This window comes from Caretta caretta, chromosome 7 (assembly GCF_965140235.1).
Source record: "Caretta caretta isolate rCarCar2 chromosome 7, rCarCar1.hap1, whole genome shotgun sequence".
NCBI lineage: Eukaryota > Metazoa > Chordata > Testudines > Cheloniidae > Caretta > Caretta caretta.
In genome coordinates, this window is record NC_134212.1 from 67,856,790 (window position 1) to 67,873,141 (window position 16,352).

General features: G+C 43.8%; 1 protein-coding gene across 2 annotated transcripts in view; it reads right to left on the reverse strand.

Moving 5' to 3' along the window:
* The window catches only part of PLAC9 (placenta associated 9), a 28,740-nt gene extending 12,892 nt beyond the window's left edge, over positions 1–15,848 (reverse strand). The window contains exon 1 of one of the 2 annotated variants that reach the window (XM_048857224.2): positions 15,459–15,848. In XM_048857224.2, coding sequence (XP_048713181.2) covers positions 15,459–15,516 — 58 coding nt within the window. In that variant the 5' untranslated portion in view covers positions 15,517–15,848. The remainder of the gene's footprint in view (positions 1–15,458) is intronic. The other variant, XM_048857223.2, reaches the window with a different exon arrangement.
* Between the last annotated feature and the right edge of the window lie 504 nt (positions 15,849–16,352).

Below are 16,352 nucleotides of genomic sequence, written 5' to 3' on the forward strand. Positions count from 1 at the left end.
AGCGACACTCATGTCTGACCCTGTACTAAGGGCCCCAGACTTTGACAAACCGTTCCTAGTAACCACAGATGCGTCCGAGCATGGTGTGGGAGCAGTTTTAATGCAGAAAGGACCTGATCAAGAATTCCACCCTGTAGTGTTTCTCAGCAAAAAACTGTCTGAGAGGGAAAGCAACTGGTCAGTCACTGAAAAAGAATGTTACGCCATTGTCTACGCTCTGGAAAAGCTACGCCCATATGTTTGGGGACGGCGTTTCCACCTGCAAACCGACCATGCTGCACTGAAGTGGCTTCACACCGTCAAAGAAACTAACAAAAAACTTCTTCGGTGGAGTTTAGCTCTCCAAGATTTTGATTTCGACATCCAACACATCTCAGGAGCTTCTAACAAAGTGGCTGATGCACTCTCCCATGAAAGTTTCCCAGAGTCAACTGGTTAAAATCGTCCTTGAGATGTGGAAAATATTGTTAGTCTTTATGTACTTGGTAGTATATTTAGAGATGCATGTGTCTTATTAACTCTGTTTTTCCTAGAGCTCCAGGAAGAAATCCCAGCCAGTGTTTCACCCTAGCTGAGATTTGGGGGGCGTGTCATAAATATAAAGGGAAGGGTAAACCCCTTTGAAATCCCTCCTGGCCAGGGGAAAGCTCCTCTCACCTGTAAAGGGTTAAGAAGCTAAAGGTAACCTCGCTGGCACCTGACCAAAATGACCAATGAGGAGACAAGATACTTTCAAAAGCTGGGAGGAGGGAGACAAACAAAGGGTTTGTGTCTGTCTGTGTGCTGCTCTTGCCAGAGACAGAACAGGAATGGAGTCTTAGAACTTTTAGTAAGTAATCTAGCTAGGTATGTGTTAGATTATGATTCCTTTAAATGGCTGAGAAAAGCATTGTGCTGAATAGAATAACTATTTCTGTCTGTGCATCTTTTTTGTAACTTAAGCTTTTGCCTAGAGGGGTTCTCTATGTTTTTGAATCTAATTACCCTGTAAGATATCTACCATCCTGATTTTACAGGGGGGATTTCTTTATTTCTATTTACTTCTATTTTTTATTAAAAGTCTTCTTGTAAAAAACTGAATGCTTTTTCATTGTTCTTAGATCCAAGGGTTTGGGTCTGTGGTCACCTATGCAAATTGGTGAGGCTTTTTATCCAACATTTCCCAGGAAAGGGGGGGTGCAAGTGTTGGGAGGATTGTTCATTGTTCTTAAGATCCAAGGGTCTGGGTCTGTAGTCACCTAGGCAAATTGGTGAGGCTTTTTACCAAACCTTGTCCAGGAAGTGGGGTGCAAGGTTTTGGGAAGTATTTTGGGGGGACAGACGCGTCCAAACAGCTCTTCCCCAGTAACCAGTAATTGTTTGGTGGTGGTAGCGGCCATTCCAAGGATAACGGGTGTAATATTTTGTACCTTGGGGAAGTTTTGACCTAAGCTGGTAAAGATAAGCTTAGGAGGTTTTTTCATGCAGGTCCCCACATCTGTACCCTAGAGTTCAGAGTGGGGGAGGAACCTTGACAGGGTGCCTGTGAGATTCTGTTCTATAGGCGGCACCTCAACATGACGCTGCTTGGCCTGAGTGCTGCTCTCAGCAGGTGAGCACTGGGGGGGCCAGGGCCAGGGCCAGGGCCAGGACGAGTCAGCAGTCCTCCCAAAGTAGGGCAGGTACATTTCACTGGGAGATCAAGTAAGAGGACAGTCAAAGAGCGTAATACAAAGAGTGTCTCAAGATAGCTGGGTAAGAATTAAATCTAAAGGTGGTTCTGAAACTCCGACTCCTCTGGTGTGGTTTTTATGGAGCTTTTTCAGGAATAAGCTGTGGGTGGGAGAGAGTGCAACTATAACAAGCTAAGACGAGCTAGGCCAAGAATAAGTCAGCTACAAGTCGTTCCTGTGTAGACAAAGCACACCTGAACAGTTCAGGTGTTCCCATGCACATGCTCTACTATTCTAGAAAAGTCACGTGAGAAAACTCTGATTAGAAATGCAGTAGAATCTACGCACCCACTCTGAGTAAAATGTTGATGGGCAGTTTATAATAAAGAACTCGTGAAGGCCACCTGCTTTTGTACTGTGCTATGTAGAGTTTATACGCTATGACATAGATGACTACGTTTTCAAAAATAACACGTGATTATTTTTATTTTGGGGGGGGGTGCTCAATTTGATAGCTTAATTTGATAGGCCTGGTTTTCAGAGGGTGGGAAAGTGTTTCAAATTAGGCACTCAATCACTAGTCAATCTTGGAAATTTAGGCATGTGTAGGATTGACGTCTGGCTGTCAGGCTATTCTCCAAGGGACAAAACTTTGACGTAACGATCTTGTCTTCCAAGCAGTTGTATTTACTTAACAGACTAGATCCTCAGACGTTTTGCAATAACGTTTCAATCTGGAGGAAAAATCAGTTGTAGTGGGCCAAATTCCTCTCCAAACTTCAAGTCCAAGACCCCTGGGCTACAGTCTACTTTTTGCAAGTGAAATGCTAAGCAGACTCTTAAAACCCAAACTACTCACTCTGAAGGTTGACATCTTAATATTCAAACGGTTTTTAAAACTCTATGCTAAATAGGCTATTAATTAAGAAAGAGGGCTTATTCTTCAGAAAAATTAGCCTTTTTGCAGTAACAGGGTAACTACGTTCGTGTGTTATCAAGAGTTACTTACAATTTCTATGACCATTGTATATGCACTTGGAAACTTTAAAAGGCTGCTACATGCACTGTGCTGTCCTTTCCCCCTTTCCCTTTCTCTTGATTTAAAAGTACTGAATTGTCTATGCCAATGAGTTGAATAACTTTAATTTCCTTGTGTGGTATAGCCCATAACTAATAGAGGGACCAGGAAATTGGTAAATCTCTTAATCAACTGCTAACAAAAATCTTTCATGGAAATGTAGGAAAGAAATGGAGTACTTTGGGATGGACTCTGATCTAGTCGGTCTTTTCCATCCCTAGAGGACAGGACTTCGCCTTTTTATAGGGGATGGTTACAGTAATTAACTGTTAATTCATCTGAGTGATGTAGGCAGAGCTCCAGGTGGTGGCCAATGTGAAGCACCAGGTTTGTGTGGTGTGGTTGCTGAAACACCAGCAGCCACATGTGCCTTGTCCACTGTTACTATAGCTGGGGGAGAACTGAACTGGTGTAAATGACTGCACTCGATGACAGAGAGAATCAGGCCCATAACTTTCAGTAATGGGTTGAATGTTTGCCATGTTGTACCAGTAAATGATAATGTGTACATTTGCTATGGGGTTACACAGCAATTTTAGACATAATGTGGCTCATCAGCTGAAACTTTTTGCTTGATGACATGTAGGGAAGCTCTCACAGCTGTAGACCTCCATATGGGCCAGTCTAATCCCAGTTGTAACCATAATTTCTTGTAATTGCTTTCAAAAGCTGGCTGTGATATAGCAAACTAAACAACAACAACAAAATCTACTTGCACCCCTCTGTGGGTATGTCTTCACTGCAGAGTTAACTCGTTATCTAAACTCAAGCTATTCCTTTGGAGTTAGCCTTGCTCCGGAGAGAACAGCCACACTGTGAAATAACATTTGAGCTGCTCACTCACCCATGTGTGGCACTAAGGCTTCTGGGGGCATGTCCCATGGTTCTTTGCACTGCAGTAAATTGAGCTGCTCTATGAATTCTTTTCCAGCGAACTGTGGGAGACATTGTTTGTCCTTTCTGGGCAGATGGAGGGAATTGTGGGAAGGGATTAGAGGCCTACCGCCACTCAAGCGGCAATAGCTTGTGTCCATGCTGCAGAGTGGTCATGTTAGCACTGACGAATTGTGCTAATCTGAGCTTTAGTCTTTACCACCGACACTTCAGCCATCTTGAGTTAAAAGCACCACCACAGATGGCTTTTTGTGCGAGTTAAGGACAACACTCGAGTTACATCATGAGTTGACGTTGCAGTGAGGACAAACCCTGTGTTACTCCCAAGATCATTGTTTCTTTAGGATGTCATGTTATTGGTTCACATCACAAGTAAAAGATCTTCCTAGTCTAGTCCTGAGAACATCTGTACTTATTCTAACGCAAGCACAAACTGCAGCACACAGAGGCCTATGACCGTGTTATAGGTCAAGACTGATTTGTGTGCAGAAGACTAGTGGGAAGGGAAGTTTGTACAACTGCTGCTTACACTCAGGTGTAGATTTAGCCAACCTTGTTAACAGGACACTTCAATCAACATCTAATCCTTTAATAATCCGATGTACGAATGTATGTCAAAGCAGAATTTTCTCTGGTTTATCTTAAAATATAGCAGCCAGTTGCACTGTTGGACTGTAGCCAAGGGTGGAGTGGAGCTGTTCAAGTAAGAAAAATTCCACTGGGGATGAAGCGATTAAGTTTAGTAATGTCATTGACTCCAATAAAAATATATGACATACAGAGCCCACTCTGATCCATGTAGTGATTATCTTCCAAACATGCCTTCCCTTAAATGTGTGCCTATTTGCATACATGCTCTCTGTGTGAGGTTCAATTCCAAATTCACAGAGGGCACTTATTGTTCCCCTGCCAGAAAGTGGAAAGCTTTAGATAATTTTATTTACTTGACAAAAACCCTGAAATTCATTATAATTTGATTTAGTATTAAGGATAAGCAAACTCAGCCTTAAAGTAGCTACATGGTGAAGACCTTTCTGATAGTAATTGGCTCTTCAGCCTAAAAGAAGGGATAATAAGGTCCTGTGGTTGGAAGCTGAAGCTAGACCAATTCAGACTAGAAATAAGTTTGTTTACACAGAGACAGTAAATAACGATTGGAACAACTTACCTAGGGATAAAGAAAAGGAGTACTTGTGGCACCTTAGAGACTAACCAATTTATTTGAGCATGAGCTTTCGTGAGCTACAGCTCACTTCATCGGATGCATACCGTGGAAACTGCAGCAGACTTTATATACACACAGAGAATATGAAACAATACCTCCTCCCACCCCACTGTCCTGCTGGTAATAGCTTATCTAAAGTGATCATCAAGTTGGGCCATTTCCAGCATTTTAATGGCCCAACTTGATGATCACTTTAGATAAGCTATTACCAGCAGGACAGTGGGGTGGGAGGAGGTATTGTTTCATATTCTCTGTGTGTATATAAAGTCTGCTGCAGTTTCCAAGGTATGCATCCGATGAAGTGAGCTGTAGCTCACGAAAGCTCATGCTCAAATAAATTGGTTAGTCTCTAAGGTGCCACAAGTACTCCTTTTCTTTTTGCGAATACAGACTAACACGGCTGTTACTCTGTTACCTAGGGATGTGGGGGATTCTCCATTACTTGTAGTCTTTACATGAAAACTGGATATCTTTCTAAAAATATATGCTTTTGCTCAACAGAAGTTATGGGCTTGCTGCAGAAATTACTAGGTGGGGTTCTGTGGCCTGTAAAGGTCAGGCTAAATAGTCAATAATGGTCTATTCTGACCTTCAAAGGGATGAATCCGCAACACTTGCAATGCTCCATTTCAACACCACTGTGGCTTTGAAATGTTACCAGGTTTGGGATCTGCTCAAGAAAGTGTGTGTGGGGAAGAGGGGGGGAGAAAAGTGAGAGTTAAAAATCAAATTAAAGAGCAGACTGCAAGCTAAATGACAGACAAGTGAGACTAAAACAGGAACCAGATAACAAGTGTGAGAACTTGAAAATATCCAAAAGGTGGAAGGGAAGAGGGAATAATATAACAGGGGAGAGGAAGGGTGTAACTGATGCAGATAACAGCACGTGTGTGTGTGTGTGTGTGTGTGTGGTAGGGGGAGGGGTACAACTGAATGGAAGGATCCTTCTCGTCCTGATACATAGCAGAAGCGTCCCTTAATGACTATCTCCCTTGGGGTTGTGGGGAGGTTAGAATGGGTTTAGGAAAAGTTCATGGTGAACCAAAACAACAATTTGAGAGGCTTCTAGGAGCCCTGACCTCCCAAGGGCTTTGCCCTTCTCTGCTTAAATGATTCCATATCTAAATACAGTGTTGTGCTCCGCTTTAAAAAATGTATCTCACTTTAAACTCGAGCTTGTTAGCTTAGCAAATTATACACTTTACAAACGGGGACTGATGTGGTTAGCTGGAAGTTTAGTGAAAAATAGGCCCACGGCAAGCTTCAGATAGTTGATCCTGCTCTGCCCTGAGCCCCTGTTTGCCGTGCTTAATTTGGTAGACTATATATGGTGATTTTGTGATGTGGATCACTGCTCATTAGGGTCTTACCTATTAGCATCACTCACCTTCCATGAATCCCAAGTCTCCATTACGCTCACATCTCCAGAGCTAGAGGTACTGGATGAACTTGTATCACTAACTGGGTCTGCTACTATCCGCACACCCCCAACCGCCAGTGAAGATACAATGTTCAGCTATTGTATTTTAGGAATTTATATTGATGAGGCTCAGTGCAGTAATAAGTTACATGCAAAGATTGTTTTGAGCTTATGGTATATATTGTACATAGGCTGCGTGCTCCATTCCAGAGGTAGTGCAAGGATTTGCATATTTGTGCACAAATGTAACTTGATTCTCCTCCAACTTACAGTGCAGAACATTGCTGCAAATTCTATAAAGAGCAAGGGACCCAAATTTACAAATAAAGGTATGCAGTGCAGACTGGAGAGGAAGAATTTGCCCATTAACTGTAAAAAGTTTTAAGGTAATCTCTAAGACTTCAATCTCCAGGGCTATTCATGCAGTACCTGCTATAAATGCTAAATGCCTTTCCTTGAAAAAGAGAAGTACCAAGAAAAGGAATTCCCATGCATTGTGTATCCAGATGAGTTAATAATAGAGGTAAAGTCAACATAAGAAATAGGCACACTACAAAACCAGTTCTTAGTTTTCCTTTTTGGCATCATTTCTGCCATTGTGTGCACATGTTTGACATTGTTTGGTGCTGCTACGTATTTTGTTTGGAGGCAAAATCAGAAGCAACAGGGTCCGAGGATACTTTTTGCTCTCTGCACCCGTCCAGGAGATTGAAACCATTTAATCTGGATGCAGATTTTGCTGTTGTGATCCATGCCTTTGTCACCCCATGATGGAATTACTGCCATGCACTCCACCTGGGGCATCTACTTGCTTCTGTCTGAAGATTTATACTGATATAGAATGCAGTGGCCCATGCTTCAGTGACAGTATGTGTCACCGGTTCTCCATGATCTGCACTGGTTGTTTGCTTGTTTCTGGGTTCAGTGTAAGCTGTTGGCTTTGGTCTATAAAGCCCTACATGTCTTAGGGGCTTGCCTACTTAGTGGGGGTAATGCACTCTACAGAGGTGTGGTTTCTCAAGTGCACTAATGGTTTGCACACTAACTGGTCCATGCAGACCCTGCTGGTGTGCTTTAATATGGTGCTGTTTGAAATGCTTCTACATTAAAGTGCAGTGGGGACCCTTTAGGGCTTACTAGCACGGTCTACCCAGACCAATGAATGTGCAACACATTAGTGTGCTTTAGAAATCACCCTCCCCCACCTACCATATAGAGTGCATTAACCAACTGTGTAGAGAAGCCCTAGGATATTGGTACTTGAGAGACTAGCTTTTTCCTTGTTCTGTACAACAACAGTGATTTAAAAGAGGGGGCAGGCAGTACAACATTCTCTGACAGGTCCTCTGCCCTGGATTCTGGAACATGCGTCCCTTGGGTCCAAAATAACCCAAGACTATTGACCTCCAGGCCATGCCGCCAATCTGCTTGTGCAAATGGCTGCAGAGGTGGGCTTTGGGGGGAAAGCAGAAAGGGGAGGGGAGTTTGATGTTCCCTCAAATGGCTGAACTTTATTTGTTTTTTTAATGTACAGTATGGGTGCCTATCTCCTTGGAGAGGTGCTTTTTTTTTTTTTCACTTTTTATTTTTTTTATAAATATAATTTGTTTGTTTTAGAGACTGAGGCACTGTGTTCTATAGACTGCAGCTGGCACTTGTCCAAGGCAGCTGGCGGTGGGTAGCAGCGTCTGTGTGACTTCATCTGGAAGGGGAACAAGATGCATGCAGTGGTACTCGTACGACTATACATTAGAGTTTTTAGAAGACCAATCAGATGTTTGAGGCACTCAGTCATTGGAGTGATCAGTGCTGCTACAAAACATTAAGCTGGGGTGGGTGTCTGATGTCTTATTCCCTGGTTGGATGGTGAGAGGGGAAGACTCTCATTTTTGGTTGGACATCTTGAATCTTTAGAAGAAGTGTGAGTAACAATCTGATTGGCCCATGCCAGCACTTCCAAGGAAAGGAACCATGTTGCGCCACCCGGCAGAAATAGGATAAAACTACCTGTCTCCTTCAGCACATTGCTTCCCGAAAGCCAAAGACAACTTGAAGGGAGAAGACTGTGTGGTCCAGGGCTGGCCACCTTGGAGCCCTCCTGGTGACATCAAGTGCTTATCTTGGAGAGGCACTGTAGCAGGGTGCTGGTGCAAAAGCACCTAGTTAGCCCTTGCTCAGTCAGCTCCAATCAGGGGAAACAGATTGGGGCTGATGGAAAACGCCTGGTGCTGGCCTGAGGATTGGCAACACCTGCTGGCCTGACAAGCCAAGGGCTATAAAGGCTGGGAGGGAGCCAGAAGCTAGGGGGGCAGCCAGGGAGAAGTCAGTCAGGGAGGGAACTGGAGGCCTCCTAGCTGAAGGCTGAAAGAGGTTGGATCATCCTGTAAAGCTTGTAAATAGATAGACGCTGGTGGTAGGATAACTGTCGGTAAATAAAGACACGGGTGTTGCGCAACCCTGAAGCCTCTCTGAGCCTTATTGGGGGCAGCAAGCGGGCCCCAGGAAGAGGGGTGGGTCATGGACCCTCTTACAGGCACGTTTAACTGTCTTCCTATTTTTCAGCAATATGGGTTGCCCACTAGCACATTGGGAAAAGACTGTACTTGTGTCCATCCTTCACTCCACCTGATACAATAATGTAGCTGAAAACTGGTGACTGAGCAAAAATCTAATGGTAAGTAATATACAGACTTTTTCTGGAGTGATGACCCAAATCAGTTAATTGATCAGTTCCTGAAACAGAGTACCTAATTAGTAAGGAAATGTATGCACTCCTGTGTATGTTCTAAAGATTGTCAGAGTTACAGGGTGTGTCTTGTTTTGTAACCAGTTCCATTCGAGATTGCTGTAAAGTAGCTTTAAAACTAAATAAGGTACTGTTAACTAGGATTATAGAACAGTATACATGTCTACCGTAGTCAATGGTTTCACACAGCCTTTCAAGTCCTATGTGTATGTAGATATAAAATGAGTCCAAGGGTGCAAGCTTTTTTAACTGCACTCAGTCTGTAGGAGCGTTAATCAGATCGTAGGACTAATATCATTAATTAGGAAATAGGTAATGAGGGTTGACTCCCATAGATCCATTGGGAGGGAAACTTTGGTGAACTGGCATGTGAGTAACTGACCGAATTGTTTTGTGATCTATCTTTGATTTGTTTTTCCTATGTTGTGTTAGCAACACCAGAGCTGATAACCAATTGACACAAATGAGGCCCTGTTCTGAGCAACAATTAGTCATAAAATCTAAAAGAAAGTCACCAATATAGTGGCTGAATATGAGTTATTTTTCTATTGTGGTTATGTGCTTTGATCTGAAAACCTGAATGGTTAGATCAACCAATTTTCTCGTTTCTTAGCCAAATCATAGTCCGGTACCATTTTTGACTTCTTATATCCTATATTATTATTATTATTAGTTGCTGCTGTTAAGGATGTATAATAAAACTAAATTGATCTCTTGAATCCTGTTCTTTAGTTAAGCAATTGAATTTAAAAGAACCCCAAGAAAGAAGGTACACCTACTCCATTAGGCAGTTGCTTAACTAGGTTGGTTTTATACCATATCTTTCTTACAGTAGATAAGGAGACAGAAATTGTCTCTTGGCCAAAGGAGACATATCTCTTAATCTGTATCTAGTTCAGGTGTGGGCAAACTACGGCCCACGGGCCGCATCTGGCCCGCAAACCATTTTAAGCTGTGTCAGGGGCCGCACCACGTGGCTCAGGCCGGGGCACTGTGTTGGGGGCCCAACCACGCAGCTCCTGGAAGCTGCGGCATGGCCCCGCTCCAGCTCCTACTCACTCCAATGGGAGCTGCAGGGGCCATGCCTGCAGATGGGGCAGCGTGCCGAGCCGCCTGGCCGTGCCTCTGCGTAGGAGTCAGAGAAGGGACATGTCACTGCTTCCGGGAGCTGCTTGAGGTAAGCGCCACTCCGAGCCAGCACCCCCTAAACCTCTCCCGACGCCCCTATCCCGGCCCTGATCCCTCTCCTGCTCTCCAAACCCCTCAATCTCAGCCTGGAGCACCCTCCTGCACCCCAAACCTCACCCCCAGCCGGAACCTGCACCCCTTCCCGCACCCTTGCCCCAGCCCTGATCCTCCTCCCACTCTCCAAACCCCTTGGGCCCAGCCCAGAGCACCCTCCTACACCGCAAACTCCTCATCCCCAGCCCCACCCTAGTGCCCTCACACACACACACCCCGCACCCCAACCCCAATTTTGTGAGCATTCATGGCCCGCCATACAATTTCTATTCCCCGATGTGGCCCTTGGGCCAAAAAGTTTGCCCACCTCTGATCTAGTAGATAGAAGAGTGAAAGCTGTTGTAGCTTCTCATGCCAGGAGTCTCTGGGGCTAACTTGTCCGCTCCATACTGAATGTAGTTTGTATGGGCTGTTTGTGAAAGTAGGTAGCTTGTTTCGGAAATAGGACAGTACAGTGGGAGTAAGTTATGTCTTTGCAGCCTCTCTGGAGATTTCCTTTTGTTTTATTTTTTTCCAGACTGTACTTAGCTACTCCTGAGAGCTTGCTGTAGATGGGAGACAGATTACATTTTCCTATCATTCTATGTGGTGTAAATATGGTATATTTAAGGCTCTACTTGAATTGCAGGATGATTGTCAAAAATTTGTGGCTGAGTTGTAGACAAGCCATGGAAAATTGTGGAAAAGTAATACTAGACCTTATTTGCAGTAATAAAGTCCACTATTCCTTTTCTGCGATTTTCTGCTGCCTGGGGCTCCCGCTGTCAAAAATGCAGTGGAAGCCTAATATTGCAGAATGTGCAATATTGCTAGTTAAGTAGGGCCTTGTATGTATTCAATATCCAAGATTCGAGCATTTTAAACCCAATGCTTCCTTCAGCCAGAGCAGATCAACTACAGTTGTTTAAAAATACAGCTGAACAGCATAGGGTTTATAAATGCCACGTGACCCCTGGCTTTCTTGGGAGTTAAGATTGTTACATGTGGCGTTTATAAGCTCCATTTAATACTTGACTAGTTTACGAATTTAGTAATAAACTAAACTCCACTTAATGGAATGTAAAGTCTGGAACATGGACTTTTGAAGGGTTTATTAAATCTGGTAAAGAGCCTAATCCTACTTGGACCCCTTCTTCAGACCTCTGATTCTTCATACAACACACAGTCAACCTGTGGAATTCTTTGATAGGGAACGTTGTAAAGGCCAAGACTATAACAAGGTTCAAAAAAGAACTAGATAAGTTCATGGAGGTTAGGTCCATCAATGGCTATTAGCCAGGATGGGCAGGGATGCTCTGAAGTGGCCTACCCTCTGTTTGCCAGAAGCTGGGAATGGGTGATGGGGGATGGATTGCTTGAAGATAATCTGTTCTGTTCGTTCCCTCTGAAGCACCTGGCATTGGCCACTGTTGGAAAACAGGATACTGGGCTAGCTGGAACATTTTGGTCTGACCCAGTCTGGCTGTTCTTAAGTTCTTATGATCTTATTCTGCTCAGAGCCCTCCCTGTATCCAGACACACACACACACCCCTCTCTTGTGCCACCTTCCTTTTCCCTCCCCCATCAGAGCTCCCAGATAACAATGCCTGTGTAACCTAAGTGCTTAATAGGAAGATATCTCTTAGAGATCTATGGGGGTAGGAATGAGTTGTCTGGTTCGTTGTTTTTTTGTTTTTTGTTTTTTAACAGGCCATGATTCTCTTTATTCTTCTGGAAAGGATAAAATTCCATTCAGAGTTAGAGGTTGAACAGTTAGAGAAAAGCTTTATACAGTACAAATAGTTCAAGCAATCTTTCCTAGAAATATGATTGCTTAATACTGTGTGTAGTCTCCAGGACCTCTATTGTATGAAAAGATAAGCTTCCAAGTCTATATTGACCATTTGACTCCATCCTGGAAGTATTCAACGAGGTTACATATGTAGCCTTAAAACTTCATAAAAGGCACCTGGAGGGTTTTTTGTGTTGCATGTTTGTTGTTGCTAGGCAGATGCACAATTAGCTCTCCACACCCAGAAGTTTCTGGAATTGGGTGTGGTAGTTTTGGGTATGCTCAATAAGTTCCCTGTAGCTAGACTCAGACTCCATGAGGGCAAGCAGTCAGGGCAGCTGCTTTATAAATGCCATGTGCCCTGTGTGGGCTGGGAAAAGCTGAACCTAGGAGCAGAAAGCAGGCTGTTTTCCCCCAACTCTGAAGGGTTTTGCCACAGGTTTCTTTTATCTACATACTTAGTGAGCGGTTGGTTAATTAGTTAGCTGATTAGCTAACTGAGTGACTTCAGCAGAGGAAGAGTCTGCATGGATTTCCGTTGGAAGTTTCTACAAGCAAGAGGAAAGAAGACACTGTTGCAGTGCTTTAGACCCAGCAGACTGTATAGATGTTGGTGATGAAAGACTAACTCAGACTTGGGTGTGCTCAACCTTTGCTTTTGGGAACTCAGAGTTACTTCTCACTGCATTTCTGTGGAGACTGACCTATTTAGATTTAATTTTTGTCTAACTGTGAAGATAATATATGTGGATTATAAAGTACCCATGTTATGTTGTAAAACTTAAGTTATTATTTATGTTGCTTTATCATTATAAGATTATGTAAAATTGCTACTAAATGAAATTAATTATTAAATTAATTTATTCTTTTTTAATTTGATTGTGTAGACTCTATGCATTCATTGCTGAAAATCCTCAGTGACTGAATTCTGGGTCTCCATGTGCTTTGCTCTGGGAGTTGGGTTTTTTTAGACTGTAGGAGAAGGACAGTGAAGTAAACTCTAGCCCACCCAAAGGTTACCCCTGCATATGTTATCTGTGTATCAGCGCTTCTGGACTTGCGTATGGAGATTAAATGTCCGTGACTGGGGGATGTGAACTAACTCACAACTGATTTATGACATGAGGGATAGAGGACAAAAATCTAGCTTACAGTGGAAATGCTCTTAAAATCTTAACAATGGATTTGCTTCTCCTGCTGAGTAATGTATTCAGTGGAGTGTAGACTCCTGGATGCAAAGCACATCACTGTGCAATTGTAAGATGCATGCAGCCAGACTTGGCAGGAATAGACTGATCTGAAGCCGTTTTTCCTCTCTCAAATGCTCAGGCATGCTGATCATCCAGGCATAGGCGCCGACTCCGTGGGTGCTCCGGGACTGGAGCACCCACGGGGGAAAAATTAGCAGGTTCTCTGTACCCAATGGCAGCCAAGCTCCCCCCCCCCTTGCCTCCTTTTCCCCGCCTGAACGCGCCGTGTCCCCATTCCTCCCAGCACTTCCCGCCCCTGCACCGCGTGACAGCTGTTTGGCGGCACTTAGGACTTTCTGGGAGGGAGGGGGAGAAGCAGAGATGTGGCACGCTCCGGGAGGGAGCAGGTGGAGAAGGGACAGGGAGTTTGGGGAAGAGGTGCAAGGGGGATGGGGTGAGGGCGGTGCAGAGGTGGGAAGAGGCAGGGCAGGGGTGGGGGCCAGGGGCGGTGGGGGGAGGGGGTGTCGAGTACCCACCGGGCAGAGGGGAAGTCGGCACCTATGCATCCAAGTCTGGTTGCTGATCTAAGGGTTGTTCAGCACTGAGTTCAGAACAGCCCACTGAGTACCTTTATAGAGCTGCCCAGATAGGGGTATCATGCTGGAGTACTTGAGTGAGCCAGTTGTTCTGAGGGGGCAGCCATTGCAGTGCACTGGGCGGCCTAGCACACCCCAGCAGCAGCAGAACCCCATCGAATAGCCCAGCACACCATAGTGAAGCACAGTGTAGGGAGTATGTGCATGTTAATCTAGGAGACTCCATGCCACCACTAGTCTTCATCAAGCTACTTGTCAGTAGAGCAGGGTGAGAATTTTTCAGAGACCCGTGACTTTGGTGGAAAATGCCAATTTGTGGAAATGTATTCGTTCAGACAAGACTTTCTCAGGTTGGGAGGGGAGAGAGAGGACCCAGAATACCCATAACCTGATGACTAGGGTACTCACTTCAGATGTGTAAGGCCCAGGTTCAGGCCCCTGCTCCCAATCGATACCTTGGTCTATTGGCTATTCTGGGGTGATCTTGCTCATGTTTGTTTGGATCAGAATGAAAATAAAGTTCAACATTTCAGACTCTTTCATGAAACACAAATGCTGTTTTGCAGCCAGTCCTACTTGAAAGTCACAAAATGCAGGAAAGGGTAATGAGCTCGTATAAAGTGAAGGAAACCCATCTAGGCTGAAAGCTGGCATAATCTCTGAAAGATGTAGGCTTGTACAATAACAGTGAAGGTTGGCCTAGGTTTGGGAGGGGAAAGGTACCACTAGTTTTTCAGGAACTGTTTTGGTTGTAAAGAAAACCTGCTAACTTGTCATAAAATCCAAAAAGTTAAGTGCTGTCAAGCAGTAAGAGGAGAGGAAAAAATGATTGGCTCTAGCTATTAGAAAACACATAAAACATTCAGCAATGCAAGATTTGTGGATACATGGGGACTATAACTCTTTGAACCAGCCAAATGGAAATTTTGATTGAGAATAGATTTTCCGTGCTCACTATAAAAGCAGCTGTAATTTTGTTAGAGGGTAGCCCAGAGCTAGATGTACTAGTAATAAAAATTAAACATAGATACCAGTGTGCTGTCTATGTGCTTATTCTAGGCTCATCTTCACCATGGTATCCACATGCTTAGAGCTATGTGCTTAGACAGCTCAGGAACAAGTAAAAGTCAATAACTACAAAAGCACCAGAAAGAGAATTTGTTATTACTAATGGAAAATTCAAAGTAGATTTCTTTCTGATCTCCTGGGACATTGATCTCCCATTGCCGATGTGGAGTTAGTTCAAGGTGGTTTTGTATGTAGATTATTTTTAAGACTGCCACAGCTATCATTATAAACATGCAGGGCATTAGAAGCAGCATGAGGATGTGGTTCTAAACTTCGACAATAGCTCAGTGATATGTTTCATGAGTGATGAAACTTCTCCTATTGTGTAACATTTCTAACTCGAGCTGTAATGCTCACATGCATTTTAATAGCACAAAATATGAGCCTCTCCTATATAAAAAATACTTATGTAGTGCTTTACAAACACTACCTACGTCATCTTCACGTAAAATCCTTGTTGACTTGCTTTCAGCACCTATACAAAGAAATTATCTACTTTTTTTCCCCATGCAAACCCTTCACCCAATAAGTTAATTATCCTACAGTTTGTTCCTTGTAAGCTTGGAATCACTTACCTGAAAAATCTTGCTCCTGAAGCACTAAAATAAAAGCCAGAGCCCAAATGAACAGCATGGTTTCGAAGCCTCCAAGCTCTGTCTGGGGATGTTGCCTAGTCCGGGAGGAGAGGAGCAATGCAGAGTCCCTCCTCCGTTTACATAGCCTCCCAGTCCAGGCTTTTGTGCTGAGGTTTAGCCAGAGCGCTGGGAGGAAATACTCCAAAGCTGAGCCAAGATTTTTAAGCTGAGCTCTTTCCTTCCTCTTTTTAAAAACACCCCTCAAACGCCACAAAGGGTCCAGTTAACCAGGCAAGCTGGCTGCAGTCCAAGCCTCCAAAACTTTTAATTCTTGTATTTATTTATATTGAGCATGAATGGAATGTGTTGAAGAGCTTCGAACCCTGACCATAGGCAAATGGGGCAAGAAAAAGAGGGGACTGCTCTGCCTGGGATCCTGAGACAGAAGTGGGCGTGTGCATGTTTATTCCTCCTTTAGGAGTCTGTCTAGGGTGGGAATAGTGAGGGTGAACGATTAAGAACATAATGACTTTCAGCATATGGTCTAACAGGTTTTGGGTTTTTAAATCCACAAATCTCCCTGGCAGTACAAATTCTTTCTTTTTAAAGATATTGGCTAGTGGCTAAGTCTCTTTTAGACAGCTGAAAATTCTACTGGATTAAATAGTATTGGATCACAGGTGGTGGTAATATCTAGCTCTTGTGTAGGGTTTTTTATCCATAGATCTGAAAGAACTTTACAAAGGTTATGATTACCCCATTTTACAGACAGAGAAACTGAGGCACAGAGGGGCAATGACTTGCCCCAAATCACCTGGTAGGCTGGTGGCAGAATCAGGAATAGACCCCGGGTTTTCTGAATCCCGGACCGGTGCTCTTGCCTACACTGCCTTT